Genomic DNA, 24,093 nt, shown 5'->3' with positions numbered 1-24,093 from the left:
GAATTAATAAGTAAATGTAGAAGAATATGGCCTCATAAAGTTATAACCAAGAACATGAAGCAGCCCTCAGAGAATCTGTCTCCACCCATGTAATAAAAATGGTAACCTGCTCTTCTCACACTGCTCATTCCCACACGTGGCCCACTTGGTCAGGACCCACTGCTGAGGGGAAATGAGGCCCCGCCTCAGGTTAGGAGCGTGTCAGAATGGCCGGGGCTCTGCCGCCACGGCGGTGAGGTCCTAAACGTTTCTAAACATCTGTTTCCTCAGCCAGCAAGTGAAGAGAAGAAGAGTAGGTCCCACCTTAGGGTAGTGAGGACTGATGTAGGTAATGCTTTAAACACCTCAGTTGAATACTTGGCATGTTAATGACCATTCTCGTTAAATGCTGGCCATTAGACATACTTACATAATTCTAATAAGGAAGTGTACTTCGAGTCACACTAATGACGTTATTTAAGATTTTTGTGATAACGATGTGGAAGAAGGGTTGGTAAAGGTGTGTGGGCGGCTCTTTAAATATCTTTCTTTACATTTTCAGGAATGACTTTGTTCTATTAAAATACGTTTTATTCTTCTTATTCCCATAAAAGGGCAGCAAAGCAGATCCAACTCTCGACTAAGATGCCAGAGCAGAGGGAGTGTGATGCGCCCCTTGCGATGCGCCTCTCCTGGGGGAGCAGCGGCACCCCTTCCGTCACTCTAAGGCCTGCAGGCGACCTTCCGCAGCTACCGCCCCAGCCACGGCGCCCTGCACTCGAAACACACAGTAGCACGTGTAGTCGTAATGTGGAAATAAAGTACTATTTGGCTCCTTCTTCAAAGAGAGGAGCCGTGTATGCTCCTCTGCAGTCCTCTTTCCTAGAGCTCCCTCCTTCCTCCCCTTCCTTGCGGGATCTCATCTCCGTCTGCAGGCATTCTCTTTCATTTTTTTCCTTTCTGCTCTCAGGTCCCTGGAAGAGAAAGATAGAAAAGCGTAACAATGTGCCGAAGGCTGACAACGTTCTGCATTTCCCTTAATTACCGGGAATGAAGAAAGGCCTGATCATTGAGCAGACTTCCACACCTTAGTTTCTTATAATAAGTTAGCATAAGCCTAAGGGTGGTGCTAAGGGTTTTAGTCATAAATAAAAAATAAAGGAGGGGAGAGGCGTCTATGGAGGGAACTCAATCTGCACATGACTGACTCCTTGCCTCTGACATAAGGAGGGATACGATGTCACGGTATGGTAAAATTATAGTCTCCTGGTGCTTTTTTAAAGGAATGTGCTAAGTGAATCATACGTGCAATGATTCTAACCTTACTGTGTCCATTCCTTTAAATTATATTAATGGTAGGGTTTGCACTCATTTTAATGTGAGGACTCAGTGATGACTGAGGTGTCAAAATAACGTCCAAGCCCATTAACAGTTCCCAACAGGTTACCCAAGGGTCCATATTCATTAGGATCAGGAGATACAGAGACTCAGCGTCTTACATTTTATACCTAGGTGGAAGGAGACAGTTAAGTCTAAAAGGAAACAAGAGAATAACAAATAGTGATAAGTGCAATGACTATGAACAGGATGGTATGATCGGGAACGGCTGATAGTAGGGAGGCTGGGGGAGAGGAATGCTTCTTTAGTTTCCATGGTCAGGGAGTGCTTTCCAAAGGAATGATCAACAACAAAAAAGGCATTAATAAATGTGGTGATGCCACCTATTTACACTTCTCTTTTTTGGAGTAAAGAAATGAAGTCATTGTTCTCCTCCTCCTCCATTCGATCTTGAAAAGCCTGTCAAGTGAACTTAAACAGTAGTGAGTGGTGGTCAGATGAGCGGGTCAGGACTCGGCCCTGCAGGGGCGTCGGTTACTCTACAATGTTACCTGTTTCTATACAGCACTTAGATTGTGTCATTTCTGCCTATAATGGTCCATTAGTCAAAGTCAGAAAGCACAACAAATGACGAAGTTGAGGTACAAGTTAAGAGCAACCTAAAATCTGTACTACCTCTATAAATGAGCCTCCAGATTATTTTCATTAGATCCAGCAATTGCATTACGTACGTCTGTCTGATCAAAATTTATATTTGGCAGTCATGAATGTCTCTAATATTTAAAAGAATAGTATTAAAAAATAATGATGGTTATTTCCAATTTGACTTTTTTCCTTATCGAGTGTTAAGACTGAGGAATGCTTATAAATAATGACCTGAAATATTTTTCTTATTGTAGCCACTTAGAAACAAAATGTGCAAATGATCAGTATAAGCCAACTGAGATTTTCAATATCAAAATGAAAGAATTTAATATCATTGACCATGATCAACTACAAAAGCAATTTCTTGTTCTTTTGGATACTAAAAGGTATAAAACTTAGATCTACATGTTAGTTTCCATTTGGCCCCCAAACAAAAGATAATATCATTTCTAAGTTTACCAGCAAATTATACTTTTTAATGTAATTAGCTTTAGAAAGTTGTATCATTTGTTAAGCAGAAAAACATTTTAAAGTGTCTGTATACCTGTTCTAAATTTTTAATTTTGCATTGAGATACTTTATAATATACCATTTAAGAACTAATATAAAATAAAATATTTAACAAAATTATTTACTATAAATATTTTAGCATATGAAAAAATTTAATAGTTTTGTAAATTCCTAGCAGGTTTCAGCTACTATAGTATATACCTATGGAAAGAGTTATTAGGCAAAAAAAAAAAAAGAAGAAGAAGAAGTTGAAAATGGTGCCTTGGTTATCTTGGCATTTAAAAGGAAGAACATGAGAAATGAATGGAACAACATGTTATATTTTAGGAATAATGTGATAAATATCTCTTTCAATAAAAACTGATTTCACATTACACACTTACAGGATTTATAGTATTAGCAATTGGTTTCACATAAGCAGTTATATGAGATTATGTGTTGTGTGAAAAATGTTTGAGGCCATTAGAATCAACAAAGAAGTCTTTAAATTTTTTTTAAGTATATGTATGTGCATACCCTACCTTGCCCCAGAAAGAATATTTTTTAAAGATTCTTTTTATTTTGGAAGGGAGAAAAAAAGAGGGAGAGAAACACCTCTCGCATGCAGGCGAGATCTCAACCCATCGAGCAGGCCTGTTCCAAGAGGAAGTTAAGGCAGGTAAATTTCCTGAATGAATATAATTAATCACTTTAACATGTAGGGCTTCTTTTGTTTGGTTGTTTTTAATCTTCATCTGAGGACATTTTTCTCCCATTGCGTTCAGAGAGAGAAACATCGATGTGAGAGAAAAACATTGATCGTTTGCTTCCTGTGAGTGTCCCTACCAAGGCTGAACCCATGATCATTGGGTTCACAGGAGAGCACTCCACACTGGCCAGGGTAGCACAGAGTTTTAAAACAGAAATCCTTTCACTTGTTTTATTCTTGCCAAAAGTTCATAATCCGAATCTAATTTTGAGGAAATATCAGATAAAGCCAAATTGAACGTTATTCTGAAAAATAACTGCCCTGAACTCCTCACATGACAGTGTTGGAAAAGACAAGTGAAGACCAAGGAACTGCTTCAGAATAAAATAAAGAGAGTGAATTGTTTGCAACACATGATCTAGAATCTGTCATAAAGAATACAGTCAGGACAACAGGCAAAACATGAATAAGGTCAATAGATCAGATACAAAAGTATTACACTGGTGGTAATTTCCTGAGTTTCCCATGGAACTTATCCTGAGTTTTGTTATTGTGCTGTGTTCATCTACGAGAACATTCTTCTGCCCTTGTTTGGGGTTGGAAAGGAGAGAGAGGGTACAGGTAAATATGTTTTCCATTGCATTTACGTTAACATTTGACGCATGCTAACATTTGGAAGGAATCTAGATGAAGGGTGTATTCTTCATACTATTCTTGTAACATTGCTCTAAATCTGAAACCATTTCTTTTTAAAAAGCAGCAGTATAAAGAAAGGACAAAACAGGAACTCTTGAGGTGATAAGAGTTCCATATTCCTCTTATGATCAGGTGAAGAGAGGAGCTTACTAAAGGGAGAGCACAGATGCACAGGGTCACTCTGAAAAAAGTGGGGCAAAGATGCACAGTAACAGTCCCAACGGCCATGACTGCCAGGCAGAGAGCACTGTGCTCAGATGGTCCAGGAGGTAGGAAGCACTGGAGTGTCTTGCCCTGTGCACAGAGCAGAGCACAAGAACCAAGTAGTTATGCACCTACGTTTACCTATTTGCTCTACTATATGACAGAACATAATATTCCTGTTTTGCAAAATAAAAAAACACCAAGGGCCACAAAAGAAAAAGAGAAGGATTTGCGCAAGGCCGTTCAATGAGCATGTTGCCCCAAATTAACTGCACCCCCCCCCATTCATTGATCTCTAGTTTATTACCTTATCTATCAAGTTTGGCATCATCAGTGGAGCCTCTTTCTTCTGTTTCCCTGACTGTCTCCCATGTGCTTTACTGAGCCTCCCCTGAGGCCACTGTGAACATCTGGACCACCCTTACATACTAGACAGTGTCCAGAAGTTCCCTCAACATGCTTTTTTAAACTCCAGGGGAACATGACACCATCACAGGCTACTTGCTACTGGATTAAATACGGCACAGGAGAAGCGGGAGCCGTTTTTTTCCCTTCTCCAAGTAGTGAAAATAGAGTGAGCCACAATGACTTATACTAAAGGTGACAAAAGCTGTCTCAAAGAACTAGAGGACCTGGATAGCAAAAGCATTCCACTCATGGCCCTCCAGGAATCCTTCCCACACCAGACACCTTCAGGAAAAATAATAATAAGATAATTTTATGTACAACTGGGCTATGTAAAACAGTATCATTTTTCAAAGGTCTCATCATCAAACTGTAAAAGAAAGTTAGATTTGTTCTCCTCAACTTTGGGGAGGAGAACCCTTTGAGTTTCCTTTTCTAAAGTGGCTTAAATATTCAATAATTTTGTAACATACCAAAGAGAGAGAACGTTTGGTTCTAGAGCACAGTTGCTGTTCAAAGGACTCTGAAAATGCCTGAATTTTGGAATGGGATCTCCTTTTTGATTCCCACGGCTCCTTGAATGGCCCATCCCCTGAGCATTTTCTGTAATCCCTCGTGTGAGCACGACATCGAAATCCCCGGTCCTCGTGAGAATGCCTTCTGGGATGGCTGTCGGGTGACGTGACTCTGGGAAGCACAGGGTACTGGAAATATAGAATAAAAATGTTTACAGTATAACAAGACCGTACAATATTAGCACAGAGACTGGATATCCACAAATTACTAACTAAACTACTATCACGCTGAACTGAAATTCTGTCTTTTTCATCAGTAAGACCTTTCTTCTGCAATGAAGTGGTAGAAACAATTGATTAAAACATTAAATAGAGCACCCCCAGACTAGCTATGTCGCTTCTCCACTGTTAGGGCAAAATAATAAAGCATCCCAAGCCTTGAATTGCTATTTTAAGAAAATTCCAAAATCATCACATAATTTTAATGAAGCTGTAAATGTTTAAGAAATAATATAAAAAATAGCCCTGACTGGGTAGCTCAGTTGGTTAGGGTATCATCCCTACACATCAACGTGGTGGTTTTGATCCTTGGTCAGGGCACATACAAGAATAACCAATGAATGCATAAATAAGTGGAACAACAAATCAATGTTTCTCTCTCTCAGTTCCTTTCCCTCTCTCTCTTTCTCTCTAAAGATAAACAAATCATAAATAAAATGAAATTTCCCTATTAAATAAATGATATAAAAATGAATATGTGATTTCTGTAGAAAGAAGGAATTTCTAAGCGGAAGAACAATGGAAGAAGTCATAAGGAAAAAAGAATTTAACTGTAAAAATAAAGCTGTGTGCATCAAAACAACTTAAAGTTAAATAATAGGCAAAAACCAAAAACATGTGCTACATGTTATTATTCTGATGTTTAATAAATGTTCTGACAATATGTAGTATGTCTTACCGACATATAGAAAATCATAGAGGTCATGTAATACAATGACATCAGTGTTAAAATCACATTGGAAAAGGACCAAAGGAGAAATAGTTCAGAGAAATCAAATTTCTTGAAAGAATTGTGACACTTGCTCTCTCGATTTCTCTTACTCCCCAACCCATTCCAATCCAGCTTTTGCACCCACAACTAATTTTGGTCACGATATTTGTCTTGTGACTCAATGTGACAAATTCTGTGCATATTTTGGTCTTAATTCAGTACTGTTCAACCCAGTTGCCCTGAGGGCCCTTCTGGAAACACTCTTTCCCTGGCCCCCTAACACTGTACCCTCTTGGTTTCCCTCTGATTTTTTTTCTCTTTTTTTAAAGATTTTATTTTCTTTTTAGAGAGAGGAGAAGGGAAGAAGAAAGAGGGAGAGAAATACCGATATGTGAGAGAAACATTGATGGGTTGTCTCCCGCACACCCCCAACTGGGGACCTGCCCTGGAACCCAGGCATGTGCCCTGCTGGGAATCGAATCTGCAAATTTTCTGTTCATAGACCAGCAGTCAATCCACTGAGCAACACAGTCAGGGCCTTCTGATCTTTCTGACTGTGACCTCACCCACCACTTCTACCTCACTAATAGCTAATCATCTTTCAATCATCACCAAAACTGCATATCCCCAGAAAGCCTGTCCTACAACCTGATTGGTTCAGGTCCCTGTTAAAAGTCCTGCTGGGATCTCATACTTCTCCTTCATGATACCTATCACAACTGTAATCAATAATTTGGGTAATTTTGTTACATGTCTCTCTTCTCCATTAGCTTGTGTGCTCCATGACTCAAGGGCTGTGTTTCAGTCTCTGCTGGAATCCCAGTAATATGCAGCACCTTGCCTTAATCAAAGCATGAGATTACTAAATATATATTGGGTTAACAAATATATAAAGAATTTAAAAAATACCAAAAGGTAAAAATTGTATATGCTTTTTAGTAAAGATTATATAAAATGAAATAATGAACAATTCTGCTCTTCAAGTTAGGAAAAAAAAAAAAAAAAAAAAAAAGAGTCTGTTAATAAAAACCAACAGTGGCAAGAATAGGGGAAGGCAAGCCTGTCATTCCTGGCCGATTGGACTATAAAGGTACACACCTTCCTAGAAAGCTGTTCGCAAAATGTGTTAGGAGGCTTAAAATATTCCCTTGTTTGGAGCCATCTGTTGAGTGTTGCTGTGGGCTGAGCTGTGTCCCACCGCTCCAATTCATATATAGAAGCCCTATGTGAGTAACTCAGAACGTGACTGCATTTGGAGATGAAACCTTTAAAGATTAAGTTAAAATGAGGCCACTAAGGTGGGCTCTCATCCGGTTTGACTGGTGTCCTAATAGAAGAGGAAATGTGGATCCACAGAGAAACACCAGGGATATGTTGACATACAGGAAAAACCGTGTGAGGACACAGCAAGGAGGGGGCCATCTGCAAGCCAAGGAGAGAGCCCTCAGAAGAAACTAAATCTGCCTACTCCTTGATTTTGGACTTTCAACCTCCAGATCTGTGAGAAAATAAATTTTTGTTGTTTTAACCACCTCGTCTATTGTATTTTGTTATGGCAACCCCTATAAACTAATACACATGTCTAGAAACTTACTGTCAAACAATAACTGGAAATATGGTTGAAGATTTGTCAAGCTGCTAAGATATACAAGGTATTACAAGCTTCTATAAGTCCATTTATGGTACTTGGGGCTGTAAATAAGTTGGGGAGCAAAACAGGCAGAGCGTGCCCATCTTAGAGTTTATGTGTGCATAGGAGATAGATACGAAACAAACAGGGCATGTGCTTACCTCTGTGGCCAATGTTACAAAGGTTCAAGGTACAACGAGAGAGTGTAACGGTAGAACTGTGTCTACCTGGGTCAGCGCTGGGGCGGCTGGGAGGGGTAGTGGGAGACTCCTGCGTAGGTGCGATGATTGAGCTGCAATCTGAAGGATGCGCTGGGTTAATTAACAAACAGGAACACTTTCCTGCCCGAGGATGAACACCACAGGTGCACAGGCCCTGCCACACGAGGGGCCCGATGTTCAAAGGAAGAGGGGCCCGGGGGAGCTGCAGGGCCCGGGAGCCTGAGGACAGAGAGAGGACCGGAAGGGGAGGGTGCTGAGGGGCCTGAAAGAGGGTGGTATCAGAAGACGAGCGATCTTAAAACATTACCAAACTGCGATCGAAGGTTTTCTCTGTGTTGTGGGATTGTTTATTTCCTTCTCCTTTAGTATTTTTCAAGTTTTCTAAAGTGATTGTGTATTACATGATCAGGAAAAATGATAATCTTTAAAAATTTGAGATTGAGACACGGAAGGGCAAAAATACTGCATGATTCTACTTATATGAAGGGTCTAAAAGCAGTCAAACTCAGAGAAGCAAAAAAAAAAAAAAAATAGAATGGTGGTTGCCAGGGGCTAAGAGGAGGAGAAATGGAAAGTTGCTAATCAGTGGATATAAAATTCAATTATGCAAGATGAGTAGGTTCCAGAGATCTGCTTTACAGTATTGTGCTTATAGATAACAGTGCTGTGTTGTATACTTAAAAACCTGCTAAGAGGGTAGATCCCAGGTTAAAGGTTCTTATCACAACAGAATTTTTAAACAAAATTTTAAAATTTGAGACTGGGAGTAAAATGTGGATTTCCTCTTCCACTGAGAGGCCTGAAAAGAATGGCAAGAGTTTCAGTCACAATATAAATATACACTTACTATTTCCTTACAGCAGGTGGGATTTCCAGTTTGTTGGTTTTCTTGTGGGACTTTGTGAGAAACAAGCGTCAAAGAGCACTCTAATTCATTACAGGGTGAAGCTCCCACTTTTAAAAATGTTACCTATTATGCAAGCTCTACTTTTGGAATTTTATATGCCTTTCTAATATAATTTCTCCCACACAGACATGAGCCCTACATAACTTATTTTTACAAAGTATGTACTTGTCTCCTCCACAGTCATGCACTAAGCTTACAGGTCTTCTTCCCACACTGTGAAGTAAGCTTTGTCCCTTGGGGTGGGCTCCCCCACACGCCTATCCCACCAGCTGAGCTCCCACGGCCCCAGCTACAGGGCCTGCGGCAGGCACGGACTTTCGCAGCAGTAACTGCTCCGTGCCCTGACTCTCATTACAGCAGAGTCCTCTAAACAGCTTAGCTGTTTCCACCGGGGTCTCAGAAAACCATTCTGTCAAAGAAGAACCGATGTACTCTCTGACCCCAAGTTCTCATTTTAAAGGTGTTGGTTATGCAACATCTTCCCTACAGAGCTTAACTTCTTCATGTTCTTTATCCTGACTCTCATCACAATCACCCCCCAAGTGCATCCCTCCTCCCTCTGAGTGAACACAAGCGCCTGAGCCATCCACAACAGCAAGGTGAGAAACAATCCGGTGCTGGGATAAGAAGGCCCATGTTGAGTCTTAGTGGACAGTGTGTGCCAGGCACTCCGGGGACAATGATCTTGAACTCTAACCTCAGAACAAATCCTACAAGGAGGTCATTCTTCCCCTTTGACAGAAGAGGAAAATGAATCTTAGTTTAGCCAACTGGCTTGCCTAGGATTTATGTGACTCGTGACTTTACTGGAGAAATAAAGTGCCATGCCTGAGCATAAGACATCTCTCTCTTGGATTAATAACTTTAAACTTTTATCTTGAACTGCAGCAAAAGCTTCACACTATGTCTATGTGAAACTGCCTGTAAAGGTGACTTTCAACAGTGTACCAGACATAGCAGAATCCCACTACGAAAGTAATAATAATAATTTGTAGGTCTTTCAGAATTATATTAAATAAGAATTTTATGTGAAGAATAATATATAACATCGTTTAATGATATAATCAGAGCTAAGAGGGCTGTAAATTAGTTGACAAATGAAAACAGAATCAGGAAAAAAAATATGTGAAGTGGTAGGTAGCTCTTTTAGAAATAATAAAGATAAATTCAATACCATCCACTGACCATCCCTTAGGAGAACTAAAGGATAATTTAAACTATTAATTTAAATGATTTTTTAGATTGGGGAATAAATGGATCCTGCTCTGTCATATTGTTACACTGAATCAGAGTGAAACTCTCATGAAGACCCTATCATAAGCGATAACTAGGTAAACAAAAGGGAGCTATAAGAAAAACTTTTAGGAGCTTATGATGCTCCATGCCTCAGATACTTAGAACCTTCTCCTCAGAAACAATTCAAGGACTTGTCTCACTCATTGAGAAATTGAAGTAGCCAAACTAAGCTCATCCAAACCCCATGCCACCGAGATCATAACCCCAAGGGCCATTAAATTCAATTTTGCACAGCAATGTTTTTTTGTACCAGGAAAAACTACTAGTTTTTCCCACTAGTCCTACTAGTTTTTCCCACTGTCCAGTGATCATCATTCTTGGTATGAACATGTCTTAGTCAATTCAGGCCGCCATAACAAAATACCATGGACTGGGTGGCTTAACCAACAGAAATTTATTTCTCACAGTTCTGGAGGACTGGGAAATTCAAGAGCAAGGTGATGGTAAATTCAGTTCCTGGTGAAAGCCCTCTTACTAGCTTGAAGATGGCTGCATTCTTTCTATGTGTTCATTTGGCCTTTCCTTGGTGCATGGATGTGAAGAGAGAGAAGGAACGAGCTCGCTGGTATCTCTCCTTATAAGGACGCAATGCCCTCTGACAGGGCCCTGCCCTCCGGACCTCATAGAAACCTAATTACCTCTCAGGTTTGTGAGAAATCCTCTCAGGGGACCATGTCCCACTCCATCCCTATGGAGAACAACTGCAGGGGAACCACCCCTGTAGCGAGATACTGAGAGCGTGTACCACCCCTAAGGGCAGTCAGAAATAAAAAGACTAAAAATATCTTCTGTGTTACACTGAGAATAGGAAGAGAGACTATAACATGCAGGAAAAGATGGTTTTTAAGAAAAAAAAAAAAACAAATTAAAAAACCTTGGGTGCTGATAGGTAGAGGCTTACTTTTTACCATCCACCTTGGCACCTAGAAGGAGTATTGAGAAAGTCTATCCAGAGCTACCAAAGCCCTAGGCCAGTGAACTCAGTACCTCCTTGAAGAGTCTTTCATTTAGCTTAATTCTCCCTCTGACTAGGCCCAAACTCTAGAGAACAGTGTTAAGAGAACCATAAGCTGAAAGAGAAGACTAGAAAGCTGAATAGACTGAAGTATTAAAACTCCACTTTCAGTGAGTAAATAAGTGATATGGAAACTGCTGTACTCTGAGTTTGTATTCGTGTGATGCTGGAGAAGAGAGTAGACGAGTTCAGTAATGAGACAGGTCATATTACTTTTTTTTTCCCACTAAGGACAATCAAGACAATAAAGTTGAGTTTTTACTCACTTTAAACCAGCAATCACAGTTATAATGAGTCTGGTTGAAAAGCAGTCTTTTTGGAGAAGAACTAAGCTTTACACCTTGTCATACCTTGTTCTTTCTGCCAAATTTGTATTTTCTGCTAGACTGGAAGTTCCGCAAGTATAGAGACCACCTATGTCTTCTTTTACCCTATAATCCTATTGTGCCTTGTACAATGCATGGCACATAGTAGGTGTTCAATAAACATGTGCAATGAATTAATGCTCCATCACTATGTTTTTGCAAAAATCATGAGGCTAAAAGCCCTATTAGATTCAAATGGGAAAGAAGCAGGAAATTTTTCTCTCATATGCTTGTATTATAATACTGATATAGTTATTAACAGGCTATGAGAGGAAAGAGCCTTAGATTGGAGCAGTGGGGAGGGAATAAAAAAGATAAGACTAAGAGTAAGCTTTTCTTAAGTTATTTTCATTGACCTCAAAACAAAACATGAAAATTAAATCCTAATTGTTTTCATATCACTAACATAAGAAAAATATGAACACATCTTAGAGTTAGGAAAATTTAACTATCCAATTACAGATTCACTTCAATAATATATGTTATTATATGAATAAAGATAAAGAATTGGTCTCCTTATTTTCCAGGACTCTGCACACGTTGCCCTGAGTCCCCTGGTCTGTATTCTACATTTATACCCCTTTCATTTCATTCAGTCCGATTGTCATTTTATCCCATGTCTTGTCTCCTTAAATGAACACATGCTTTCTGCATATTAGTTTGTGTTGGGAACTGTTCCGCCTGGTTTCAAGAACTGTAGCCTCACCAACAGGCAAGAGGGCCCCAAGGCTGGAGCCGAGCAAGGAGGCCTTTGGGAAACAGGCCACTGAGGAGATAAAACTTGTCCTCCTGGCTGTGCCCCTGCCTCCCTCACATCATCCGGCTTGGCCCTGAATGATGGCTGGTTAGTCAGTGATAGGTAAGACCCCTCGATGGCAGGGGCAACCTAACACAGGCACAGTCACATGGGGCATCAGGGAAGGACTTGGGGCAGACAGAGAAGGGGCAAACGAAAATACTCGGCTTTGATATGGCCAGAGTCCTCATTCTATTTGAAAGAAGTCTCCTTATCTCCCACCCGGCTCAGGCTTGAAACAATACTAAAGGCAGGTACAGCATTGAACTGGATCAGGCAGTTCCTGGGGAAAATTAGGCCTGGAAAAGGAATACATTAAATCTTACAAAACCTCCTTTGCTAAGAATGCTCTCAAGTTAATGAGTAGTGATGTTTGGGGTCAAGCATAGAATGTGATCAGTTTCCCAAGTTTCAGGGCCAAAATGGGCACCGCCCTGTCTACCAGACCCTGACCAGAGGCAAATCTCTGTTTTCCTTCAGTCATAGCCTTTTGACATTGACTGATGAGCTTTGTGTGCATGCTGTATACCTCTGTGCGTAACATTCTCAATAAAAGCCACCTCAAGAGAAGGGCTTGGGGCATTCTCTGCTAGAGAGAATCATCGCCCCTTCTCCTGGCAGACCAAGACGCGTCTGGAACAACTTATTTTATTTTCCTCTATCTGCAGTGATCCCTGGCAGGACTCTGCATGGGACGCTGTACCCCGCATCAAGTCTGATGATTGTGGGATTCATTGTTAACTCAGATAATCTGAACAGGTTAATTCAGGCAAATGCCCAAAACCAGTATGTGCCAAAAAAGTTATAGGGACACCGTTTCAAAATGTTATACATAACAAATTCTGCTATTCTCCTATAGCTTAAGGCAATATATATATATATCTCAACCTAAAATTAGATTCTGTAAATAGGTTATCTCAGTTTTTAAAATCTAATAGACAGTAAGTTTTATTTAAGAAATTATACTTTATGTCACATATCTTCCTTTGTTTTCATATTTTCTGTGGCTCCAAAGGGCTATTGGGATAAATAGTAAATCACATTCTTTTCTCTTTGTTTCTCCCTGGAAACTGGAAACTAATCATACCCCTGGCTCATGCATTATGAATACATCACTCAATGTGGAACATAGAGATTAAAATGAGAGTGTGATAAGCAGGTGTTTGTTTTATAACAGGATCACAGGAAGTTAAGCAAGAAGGGTTCTCAGAGATCATCCAGTCCAATCTCTTTTGTTCTTGAGCACACATTTGGTAAGAGATCTATCCAACATTCACGTCTCAAAGAAGTCCCATTCCTCCACCATGCTGATCACTGGGAATAAAAGAGGTTCCCTTGCACACTTCAACATACTTCACAGGCAGTGTGCATCTGAGAACTCTGGAGCTAAAAATAAAATAAAATAAAATATAAAATAAAATACCCCAAAACTCACTTGGTTCTGGGGTTGGAGAAGGATTCTCTGGTAACTGGAATTCTAAGTGACTTACAACAAAGGAACACTACAGTATCACCGTGTAACTATGAAGCAGAGGACACACATGTCTCCTGCAGAGTCTCCTACCGCCACACTCGAATAGAGAGAATCCTGCTTGTACCTGCTGATGAGTCTACACTTCACCAGGCCCACCCATTTCCTTCTCAGGAGCTTTCCTGCTCACATCTTACCCCCTAGACACTGGGGGCTCTGCCTAGACATGGGGAAGTAGTGCCGTGGGTGGGAGAGGTTTGGCTCCCTCTCCCAGGAAACCAAGTGGGAACCAGAAGACAAAGTGTATCAAATCTAGCAAAGGGGGCGATTTATTATGTGGAATCCCCAGTTTCTTAAAAGTCACCAAATAGTGAAGCTATTTTCAGTATTTCAAAAAGACCATTGAAGCCCTGCCCAGGTAGCTCTGGTGGCTAAAGCATCCTCTTGATATGCCAAGGTTGAGGCTTTGATCCCCAGTCAGGGCACATACAAGAATCAAGCAATAAATAAGTGGAACAACAAATAAATGGGTTTTCTCTCTCTCTCTCTCTAATCAATTTTAAAAAAGACTAGTGGAGACCATATATTGATCCGCATCAATGCTACACAGACTAACTATGATAACATCAAGTTTCTTTCCTTTGACTTGAACTACATTGTCACTCAGTAGGATCACCTCGGATTTACCAGGAGTTAAAGATATCTTAGGTTACTAACAATAAAGAAATCTTTACCTAATAGAAGAAAAGTCAGGTCCCTTGGAGGACAAGACAAAATGGTAAAAGGTATTTTTGTGGATATAAAAAAAAAAGATTTGGAAGTATTGATTTTCAGTGAACGAAAACTTTATACCAAAGGACTCTTCAAATGATCTAAGAGAAACCCCCTCCCCCGGTCCAGCCGCCCCCCGCCCCCCACCTCCGTTCCCTGGTAACGACTCACTGCGCAGGGCAGGGAGGCTTTCCTGTGACCGCTGCCTTGCGATCCGCGGCGGTCCCGGAGTCTTCTCTCTTCCTCCTCCATCCAGCTATGACCCCAGAAGCTGCTCATCCATTTGGCAAAAGTCACATCGTCATTATCATCATCATCATCTTTATGCTCCATGTAAAGGTGATGCAAAATGTCCAGGGCCTGTCCCTAAATCTGTCAGAGAGACATGTCATCAAACTCAGCTACCTTGATGAAACCTAGGATCTCCAAAAGCCGAAGAAACTAACTGGTATTTTCAAATGGTCTCGGATGATGGGATCCTTAAAGGAGAAAGATTTACTAAACAACCCCTTCACCATACGGCAGCCCTGGGCAATGTCTATTTATAAATTGTGCAGCCCACATGCGCCTCCCCCGCACCCCCTCCCAGTCTTAAATTGAGAGGCTTTTTAATCCTTCCATTGCCAGGCCTTGTGTCTCACAGCCTAAGGGTGGGGAGCACAGTCCACTGCCTGATTTTCCCAGGGCTTTGCTGCCGACGGCCGGTGGTGGCATCTCCAGCTGTCAATGATGATAGTACGTGACCCTCATAATATGCCTGCCAGCTCCAGGCTGGCTCTAAAACGAGGCCACTCACAAGGGACGGACGGACTGCAGCCTGCACGATGGCCAGCTATTGGCATGCCATATCCAGAGCAGATACTCTCCTAATAAATAAGTTGACATTGATATAACATCCAGCTCCTGGGACAAAGGGGAGAGGTTTTTAATTGACATTATTTATACATATGCAAATGTAAAGAAGTTACATGTAAAATGTACGAATCTTAAGTGCATGATCTGATGAATTTTCACATCCATTTAGCCCTGTATCACCACCACCATGCAGCTGAAGCCGGAACACTTCTGGTGCCCTATCAGGCCCCCTCCTTCTTTCCGATCCCTCCTCCCTCCAAAACCTTACCACTTCTGACCTCTGTCGCCACAGAGGAATTTTGCCTGCTTTGAACCTTCTTTCAATGGAATTGTACAGAATGCATTATTTTGTGTCATTCAACATTATGTTGGTGAGATTTATCCATGCTTTTGCAGTAACAGTAGTTCATGCTGTATTGTATTATATTGTGTGACTATGCCACATTTTTTCAATATACTACTGATGGTCATTTGTGGCTGTCATTTGATCTCTTTCCAGTAGGACTATTATAAATGAATCTTCTGTGAACATTATGGTCCCTGGCTTTTAGTAGCCCCCTTTTTTTTCAAGGGAAGGAGAATATTACATATATTGAGCTCCTACTTTATGCCAGGTACAGAGTCAAGTATTTTACATATGCTGTTTTCATTATAACAACCCTGCGACTGGAAGATTTGTATTACATTTTATGGTTGAGGAAATTGAGGCCATCACTTGCCCAAGGGGAAATGACTACTAAGCTGCACAACCAAGTTTGAAGGATGTAGTAAAATAACAACATCTACGCTCTTTTCACCACTCTTCCAGTATTCCGAATAGATCTTTGAAAAATCTTGCATTTTTAAACAGAGCTATTCTTAGCAATTTTCCATGCGAAAATTCTTCCTTGAGCAGCAAAAAGAAAGATAATTGTGATCAATGTTCCTAGAGCATGTTACCACAATTTATAAGCTACTAAAGGAAAATAACCAGAGCATAAAGTGGTTTGCAACATTTTTATTTCTTGATTTAAATACAGAGATGCATGCTTGTTATTTTGTAACGTGAATGAAAAGTGGCCACATACTACACCTGACAAGCTCAGGAGAGGCCTGCTCTGCGGCCTTACAAACTCAGCGACCTACAATAATCAGAGGATGGTCTGAACATAAAACTTACTCATTAAAAGTAAGTGCTGATAGTAGTCATGTAATAGGCCTGTAGCTTCCTTGACAAAGGTCAATCTTTACCTTAAATAGGCCATTTTATTATCTTTTGCATCTAAAATAACATATCCTTGGTCCCTCGCTGGTGTAGCTCAGTGGGTTTAGCGCAGGCCTGCAAACCAGGGGGTGGCCAGTTCAGTTCCCAGTCAGGGCACATGCCTGGGTTGTGGGCCAGGTCCCTGGTGGGCGGTGTACAAGAAACAACCACACATTGATGTCTCTCTCCCTCTCTTTCTCCTTCCCTTCGCCTTCCCTATCTCTGAAAATAAATAAGTAAAATCTTTTAAAAAACAAAATAACATACCCTTGGAATATCAGAGCAATCCCCTTTTCCTGGACCCCTCAGGGTACATCCATTGAACCAGAATGTAAGACCACAGAACCCCTCTTTGTGATCTTGTTCCCCACATATTATTTCCATGTACTGTAAGTGTTAATTGTTAACTGTCCTATACTCACCAATGTAAACGTAGTATTTTGAGGAGGGCTCTGGAGGCCCCACACTGGGTGCCAGCGAGGAGGAAGGTGGACTCTGTCCCACATAGTACGCTCCAGGTCATCATGGATGGGGAAATAAAATAAGTCATCCCAGACACTTTTCTCAGTCTGCCAGGGAAAGGGGTGGCTCCCTCTAGTGGAGAATGCCCTGAGCCCTTTTCTTGAAGTAGCTTTTATTGAGAACCATATGCACAGGGGTACACCACTTGGATGCAAAGCTCATCAATCAATGTCAAAAGGCTCTGTTTACTGAAAACAAATAGAGATCATAGATAACAATTGAAGGCACACAAGAGATTTGCCTCAAGTCAGGGTCTGGTAGACAGGGTGACACCCATTCAGCCCTGACACTTGGGAAACTGATCACATTCCATGCTTGACCCCAAACATCACTACTCATTAACTCGAGAGCATTCTTAGCAAAGGAAGTTTCATAGGATTTAATGCATTCCTTTTCCAGGCCTAATTGTCCCCGGGAACCACCTGATTCAGTTTAGGCTGTACCTGCCTTTAGTATTGTTTCAAGCCTGAGCCAGGCGGGAGATAAGGAGACTTCTTTCAGGTAGAATGAGGACTCTGGCCATATCAAAGCTGAGGGGTGAGGGTCTTTTGCCCCTTCTCTGTCTGCCCCAAGTCCTTCCCTGATGCCCCATGCGACTGTGCCTGTGTTAGGCTGCCCCTGCCATCGAGGGGTCTTACCCATCACTGACTAACCAGCCATCCTGCAGGGCCAAGCCAGGTGATGTGAGGGAGGCCTCCTCAGTGGCCTGTTTCCCCAAGGCCTCCTTGCTCAGCTCCAGCCTTGGAGCCCTCTTGCCTGTCGGCAAGGCTACAGTTCCTGAAACCAGGTGGGATGGTTCCCAATAGTATTTGTCTCTCTGTTTTATTCTTTATCCTATCACAGAAGTTTTCCTGCTTTGCTTTCTCCTGCCTCCCTAACCTACCATCAATGAATTTCATGTAACACTCTTCTGATTGTAACATATAAAATAAGCTGCAACACTGTCATTCCCAGAGCATTTTCTCAATCCATTGAGATTTTGCATCCCAGCAATTGTCATCAGTTTGGCTCAAATAAACTCAAAAAAATTTTCTATAGGTCTGAACGTTTCACGTCAACAGCAATATTTGTATTAGAGAATGGAGGACGTCTGCTTCTCAGTGACCCCAATGACGAAGGAAAAGCTGCAACTGTATGTCATCACTGTTGGTTGTCTCTGTTATTAAAGAAAGAAATAAGATCACTTCTCTTGCAGAAGCAAGACTAGGTCTGTCCACAAAACTTGACTATGAATAAACCTTTTCTTTTTAAGTCCTTCTAAGACAAGGGTGACATTTCTTCCAATTTCTGAAATAAAAATAAATAAACCAATGGTCAGGGGATAGAGAAACCAGAGGAGATAGTACCTAATTATTACTTTAAAGTATTTTGAGGGGAAAATAGGACTTTATTTTAAAACCTCTTTGAGTGGTATCTGTCTCTTAGAGTTGTGAGCTCTTCCTTTCCTTAGTGGCTTATAGACAGACAGAAACTATTTAAATATTAGAAATAGCTTTATTATGAGGAATTGGCTCATGCAATTATAGAGACTGAGAAGCCCCACAAGTTGCCCTCTCAAACTGGAAGCCCAGGAAAATCAGTGGTATAATTCAGTCTAAATCCAAAGGTCTGAGATCCAGGGAAGCCAATGGTCTACATCCCAGTCCAAGGGCAGAAGACAACGAAATGAGATGTCTCAGCTCAAGCAGTGAGGCAGGAAGAAAAGGGGCAAATTCCTCCTTCTGCCTGTTGTTGCCTTTAGGCCCTCAATGGATTGAATAATGATGTCCATCCACACTGTGGAGAGCAATCTACTGAGTCCTACTTATTCAAGTGCTAATCCCCTCTAGAAACACCCTTACAGGCCACTAAGAATTAATGGTCAATGCGGGCTCCCCTAGATGGTAAAAATGACATAAAAATTAACCACCACAGGCCCTAATCCTGTTCATGAGGGCTCCCACCCTCATGATCTATTTACCTCCCAAAAACCCCACCTCCAAATACCATCACACTGTGGATTAGGCATCAACATATGAATGTTGGAATATCAGGAACATTCAGCCCAGCCTACATGATCAGCACCCAGTAATAACCCTGGGCCCTAAGTCTCTAATAAACGTGTAGACAACATTTCACATGTATTCCCACAACCCGTTGCTGGAGGAATTAAGCCCATCCTATGGGACTTTTGAAAGCTTGTTTCTGGTTTCCTCTGGATTCACCCAGGACACCATTCTTCTTTTGTGATTTTACTTTGTAACCCTTTGGTGCAATAAATATTATCCATAAGTACAACTATATGTGGAGTCCTATAAACTCTAGCAAATTCCCAAACGAGGAGTGACAGTTGGTGTCAGAGGCAGGACTTCCTAAAACCACCCTGACTCGCTGAAATGTGGCTAAAGCGATGTTTGAGGAAAGGAAGGATGAGGGGGACACCAGGATGAACCTTCAATGTCCAGGGGCTACATAGCCATCTGTGGTATGAAACAGCTGCTGAAATGATATCTGTTGTGAGGTGAAGATTATCTATGTAATTTAAAAATGATAGCTCCAGTCCTAGAAGAGTTGGCTCATTGGATCCATTGGTTGCTTTGGCCATGGTAGGTAAAGTTAAGGGATTAAAAAGCACAGTCTGGCTGATGTCTGTAGGTTTCATTCTCTCCTCTAGGTGAGAAGGAAAAGGTCCAACAATGTCCCCCCAAAATGTTACAGGTGATCCAAGCTAGTAAATCTTTGTATCAATCCCTTCTTCAAGTGCGGGGGGGGGGGGGACATTAAGTCAGTTCCAATGCCAGAGCAAACTTTAGATAAATCAGGATAAAAAGGAGAGAGTTAGGGAATAGCATTCTATCCACTGGCATAACAGGTCCCTGTACTGCAGCTGGGATCTCAGGCAACCCTGAGAACGCTGAATTTGCTGCTTGGTGTTTGAGTAAGGAGAGAGAGGGAGGATTTTCAAATGTCTTCTTGTTTTGTGGCTATTCCTTCTGGATGTATGACAAAAACTGATGTAAAATATTATATGCTTATATTGTCATAAATGCTAGAGGGATTTTCCCAGTCAGGGAAAGCTGCCCTATAAAAGATGTTACTCCAACACGACTTCCCTCCTTTTTGCTGCTAGTGAATGGGTTAAAATTTAAACTCTTTGAATATCTAAGTATTGAAATCTCCATAATTAATTATTTTTGCTATGATTTTTTACCTGCTGGAGGCTGTGGGAAAAGAAAGATGACATAAAAGGAAAATATAGTTTTTAAGTCTTTTTTAAAGATTTTATTTATTTATTTTTAGAGGGAAAGGGGAGAAAGAAACATCTGTGTTAGAGAGAGAAACATTGATGGGCTGCCTCCTGCATGCCCCCAACCAGGGACCTGGCACACAACCCAGGCATGTGCTCTGACTGGGAATCAAACCAGTGACCTTTCAATTTGCAGGCTGGTGCTCAACCCACTGAGCCACATCAGCTGCAGTTGCTTTTTAAGTTTTAAAATGCGGTTTTTAGTTTTCTAATTAGTTATTGTAAAATCAGTTGTCTAACTTGCAGAAGCTCATGGTTTTCCAGCCTAAGATGCATATTTTAGACTTGGTCAATTTGGACTCTAAAACTGGTAAGATAAAAAGGACTTAGAAGGATTGGAGCCCCACTGCCTGACCCTGTAGTCTCTCAGCTTTTCTGCTGCTAAAAAAGTCACTGGCTCTTTGGAATCCTGAATTCAGAGATCCTAATCACCTGGACTTGACCACGGGCTGAAACCTGATGAGGTTTGTGAAGGACTGTTCTGCTCTCTGAAAACAGACATAGTGCCAATGAACAGAGCCGACATTCTGGAACCAGTGCAGATTTAAGACACCCTTCAACGGGCCATAAACGGTAAGAACATCACTCACATGGGACACTGGCAGATGCCCGTGGGGAAAGACTTGTTCTCTGAGGGCACCATCTGAAACCAAGCTGCTGGTGGCTCTGTATTTCTAACAGGGGGACTAATTGCATCTGAGACGATTGGCTACAAGAAACCTAGTTTGTTGAAAGCTCAAGCTGGGAGAGAGCACATCATGGGGAGTGGGGCCTCTCTACCCACTCCCGAGAGATGGCACTCTCAACCCCTTCTCAGGGATGTTTCACCGCTGTTGACTGTGTTTGGTTTTCCAGATTTTTTGAAACTTGCAAGAATGGATGGCTTGCCTGATTGTACTTCACTCACCTTTCTGCTTAGTCAGAGAGTTTGACTGTTAAATATATCTGTCTCCACATAGAAACTGATCTTTTCTAGGTTGCTTACTAAATAAATAAATGATCAGGACAAAAGGGGTGGGAGTTATATAACGTATTTTGAAAACTTCTGAAAAATCAAGATTTTTGTCCTAACCCCTTTTAAAACATGAAGTTTTTCTGGGTCTCCAAAGAGCATGCTAATGAACACTTTGGCTTTCTTCTTGTTGATGTCAGTTATTTTTTATTTATTGATTTTAGAGAGAGAAAGTGGGAGAGGGAGAGGGAGAGGCAGGGAGAGAAGCATCGATTCATTGTTCCAGTTCTTTGTGCATTCATTGGTTGATTCTTCAATGTGCCCTGACCAGGGATTGAACCCCCAACTTTGGCCTATAGGGACAATGCTCTAACCAACTGAGCTACCTGGCCAGGGCCTGGTCAATATTTTACAAGTGCTATTGCAACTTACTGTGGAAGGAAATAATATCTTATGTGACTTCATGTAGGGGGCTGCTTTGAGTGTATCAAGAACTGTAGCCCCATGCAAGCTGGGGCCTGGGAGAGGACCCCTAAGCCTCGCCTGGAACACTGGTAATGGGGAGGCAAGCAAGACCCAATAATAACTCTGAGGGTCCCCAGGAGAAATCAGACTTAGAAGTAAATTACACTCCGTGAAGCATGCTTTGTTTCTCTCTCAAGCTCCCTTAATCTTATACCAGATAACCAGCTCTGGGCTGGGAAAGAAATTTACAAAATTCCTGGGCCCTGACCCAAATTCCACCTGGCACCATAATGTTTGCTCATCTCGGACCAAAGCAGTTTGGTGTGTTACTGCCATTGTCATCTTTAAACAACATCTAGCCTCTGTAAGCTTAAACTACTGATATAATTAGATTACCTATACATTCCCGCTACCTCTCCCCCACCTGTAGTCCTCTCAATAAAAGCCATGGAGCAGAGGGGTTCGGGCCCTTCTCCTCTAGAGAGAATCGCCTTCCCCTGTCCTTGACAGGCAAACAGTGTCTGGAATGACTCATTCTTTCATCCACAGCGAACCGGGGGACTTGGTGGGACGGAGTCCCCTCTTGGAAGCTTAAGACAATTTCCTCCTGACTTCATCTGTTTGCTTTTTTCACTTTGCAGATTTTGCTTTGTATCACTGTAGTAAATCCTAGCTATGAGTACAAGTATATGCTGAGCATTGTGAGTCCTTTTAGAGAGTCACCAAACCTAGGGGTGGACTTCAGGACCCTCAGTACAGGAAAGAAAGGGAATTCTTCGAATCTTTTGCCAAAAATTCTCCCAAGACAACTAGATATATAAATTTACCCCCAGAAGAAAAAGAATTTGGTCTATATTATATAAAATTAGCCCACCTCCATTTTTTTTCTAGTTAAGCCCATTTCTTTAAAAGTATGAGAAAGATGTTTTCCCACTTTGCCTGGATCAAGGTTCTTATGGCAAACCCGGGGCAGCAAAAGAGCAGGAGTAGCAGCAGGTGTCAAGTCCCAGCAGCTGTGGGATAGTGAGCTGCTCTTCGGGCTTGTCCCCCTGGCCAAGGACCCAGCCCTGCTCCACCCTGGGAGAGCAGCTGCCAGCTTTCCCTGGCGGCAGCCTGGACACCTGTCTTGAGCCGATGCTGCCAGGAGCATAGGACCCAAGGGAGTTGCCCGCTGACCCTGCTCTAATGCTCTGCCTTTTCAAGTTCATAGGGTGTCCCCCGAAGTGTCAAGTGGTGGAGACGCTAGCTGCAGGTAGAGTGTGCTTTTTTTTTTTTTTTAATCATGCTTAATGTGAAAGGCACTACCCTCTCTTAGAGGGCATGAAGCTCATATGTGTTCTCACGAAGCAATCAGACATCATTGGCGCTCGGGTAATCAGTGAAAATTATTCCTGTGTGATATAAAATGAAGTGGCTTTTCAGTGCCCTCTTTCACATTCTCTGCTTCAGAAGACTGCAATAATGAACAGATGATTTTCCCTTTATTATTTCATTCTCTCTTTCATTCATTTAGTTCCCTTATTTATTTCATTCTCCAGAGCCCCTATTGTTATGGTAATTTAGCTTTTTAGTTTTTCTTTCCCTTAATAGTTAAGGGAAGAAGTTATTCCTTGCACTGCTTTCGAGCTTGCCCGAGCCAGCCCCATTCTGGAAAAGAAATACTATGTACAGAAGAACTAAGCTGCTACATAATTTTTAATATATACAATCAAAATCATTCATGGTTTTAGACAGTTTTTACTTACTGGGAAGCAGTGTTTGAATACTTGAAACTCTGCTATGTTCTATTTAATGTCTGGATTGCCAGAAAGTTCTTTTGTAGCAAAATGCCATAATATAACCATCCATTTCCATGAATGTTATCAATTTACACTGTAAAATTTGCCACTCTTTGGTGATTGTCATTAAAGGAACAGATTGTTGTTTAATCAAGTGTCCTAAAGCATGCACAAGAGGGCACTTATTTTTAGAAGCTATGCAGTGTATATTATGAAAACTATTTTTAAAATATACCATTGTCAATATAAATATATATATATATATGAGGGAAATGAATGTGCGTCTTCAGAGTTTTGTCTACAAGAATATTGCTTATGTAAATACCCAGTTACTTTGGCATTTAGTATCATTAAGTTCTATGAGATTTGGGCTAATGGTAGGCTTCGTAACAGTCAAAGTTGTTAGATGGTGGAATAGGGATTTTTTTTTTAGATTTCATTTATTTTTATAGAGAGGGGAAACTAGGGAGAAAGAGAGAGGAAAAAAACATCTATGTGTGAGAGAGAAACATCAATCAGTTGCTTCTCACATGCGCCCCAACCAGGGAT

At 41.3% G+C, this 24,093-nt stretch overlaps 1 protein-coding gene across 1 annotated transcript; it reads right to left on the bottom strand.

The window, feature by feature from the left end:
• Window positions 1–803: 803 nt before the first annotated feature.
• On the bottom strand, window positions 804–14,812 carry LNP1 (leukemia NUP98 fusion partner 1). Its single transcript, XM_054577246.1, has 3 exons — window positions 14,615–14,812; window positions 4,939–5,169; window positions 804–953 (listed from the first exon to the last, which is right to left on the bottom strand). Exons 1-3 carry the CDS (start codon window positions 14,774–14,776, stop codon window positions 804–806), a joined length of 543 nt encoding a protein of 180 aa, XP_054433221.1. The 5' UTR covers window positions 14,777–14,812.
• Between the last annotated feature and the right edge of the window lie 9,281 nt (window positions 14,813–24,093).

Source organism: Pteronotus mesoamericanus, unplaced genomic scaffold (genome assembly GCF_021234165.1).
Source record: "Pteronotus mesoamericanus isolate MK-2021 breed Mesoamerican mustached bat unplaced genomic scaffold, CSHL_Meso_final contig_42, whole genome shotgun sequence".
NCBI lineage: Eukaryota > Metazoa > Chordata > Mammalia > Chiroptera > Mormoopidae > Pteronotus > Pteronotus mesoamericanus.
This window is presented reverse-complemented; position numbering and strand designations above follow the sequence as displayed.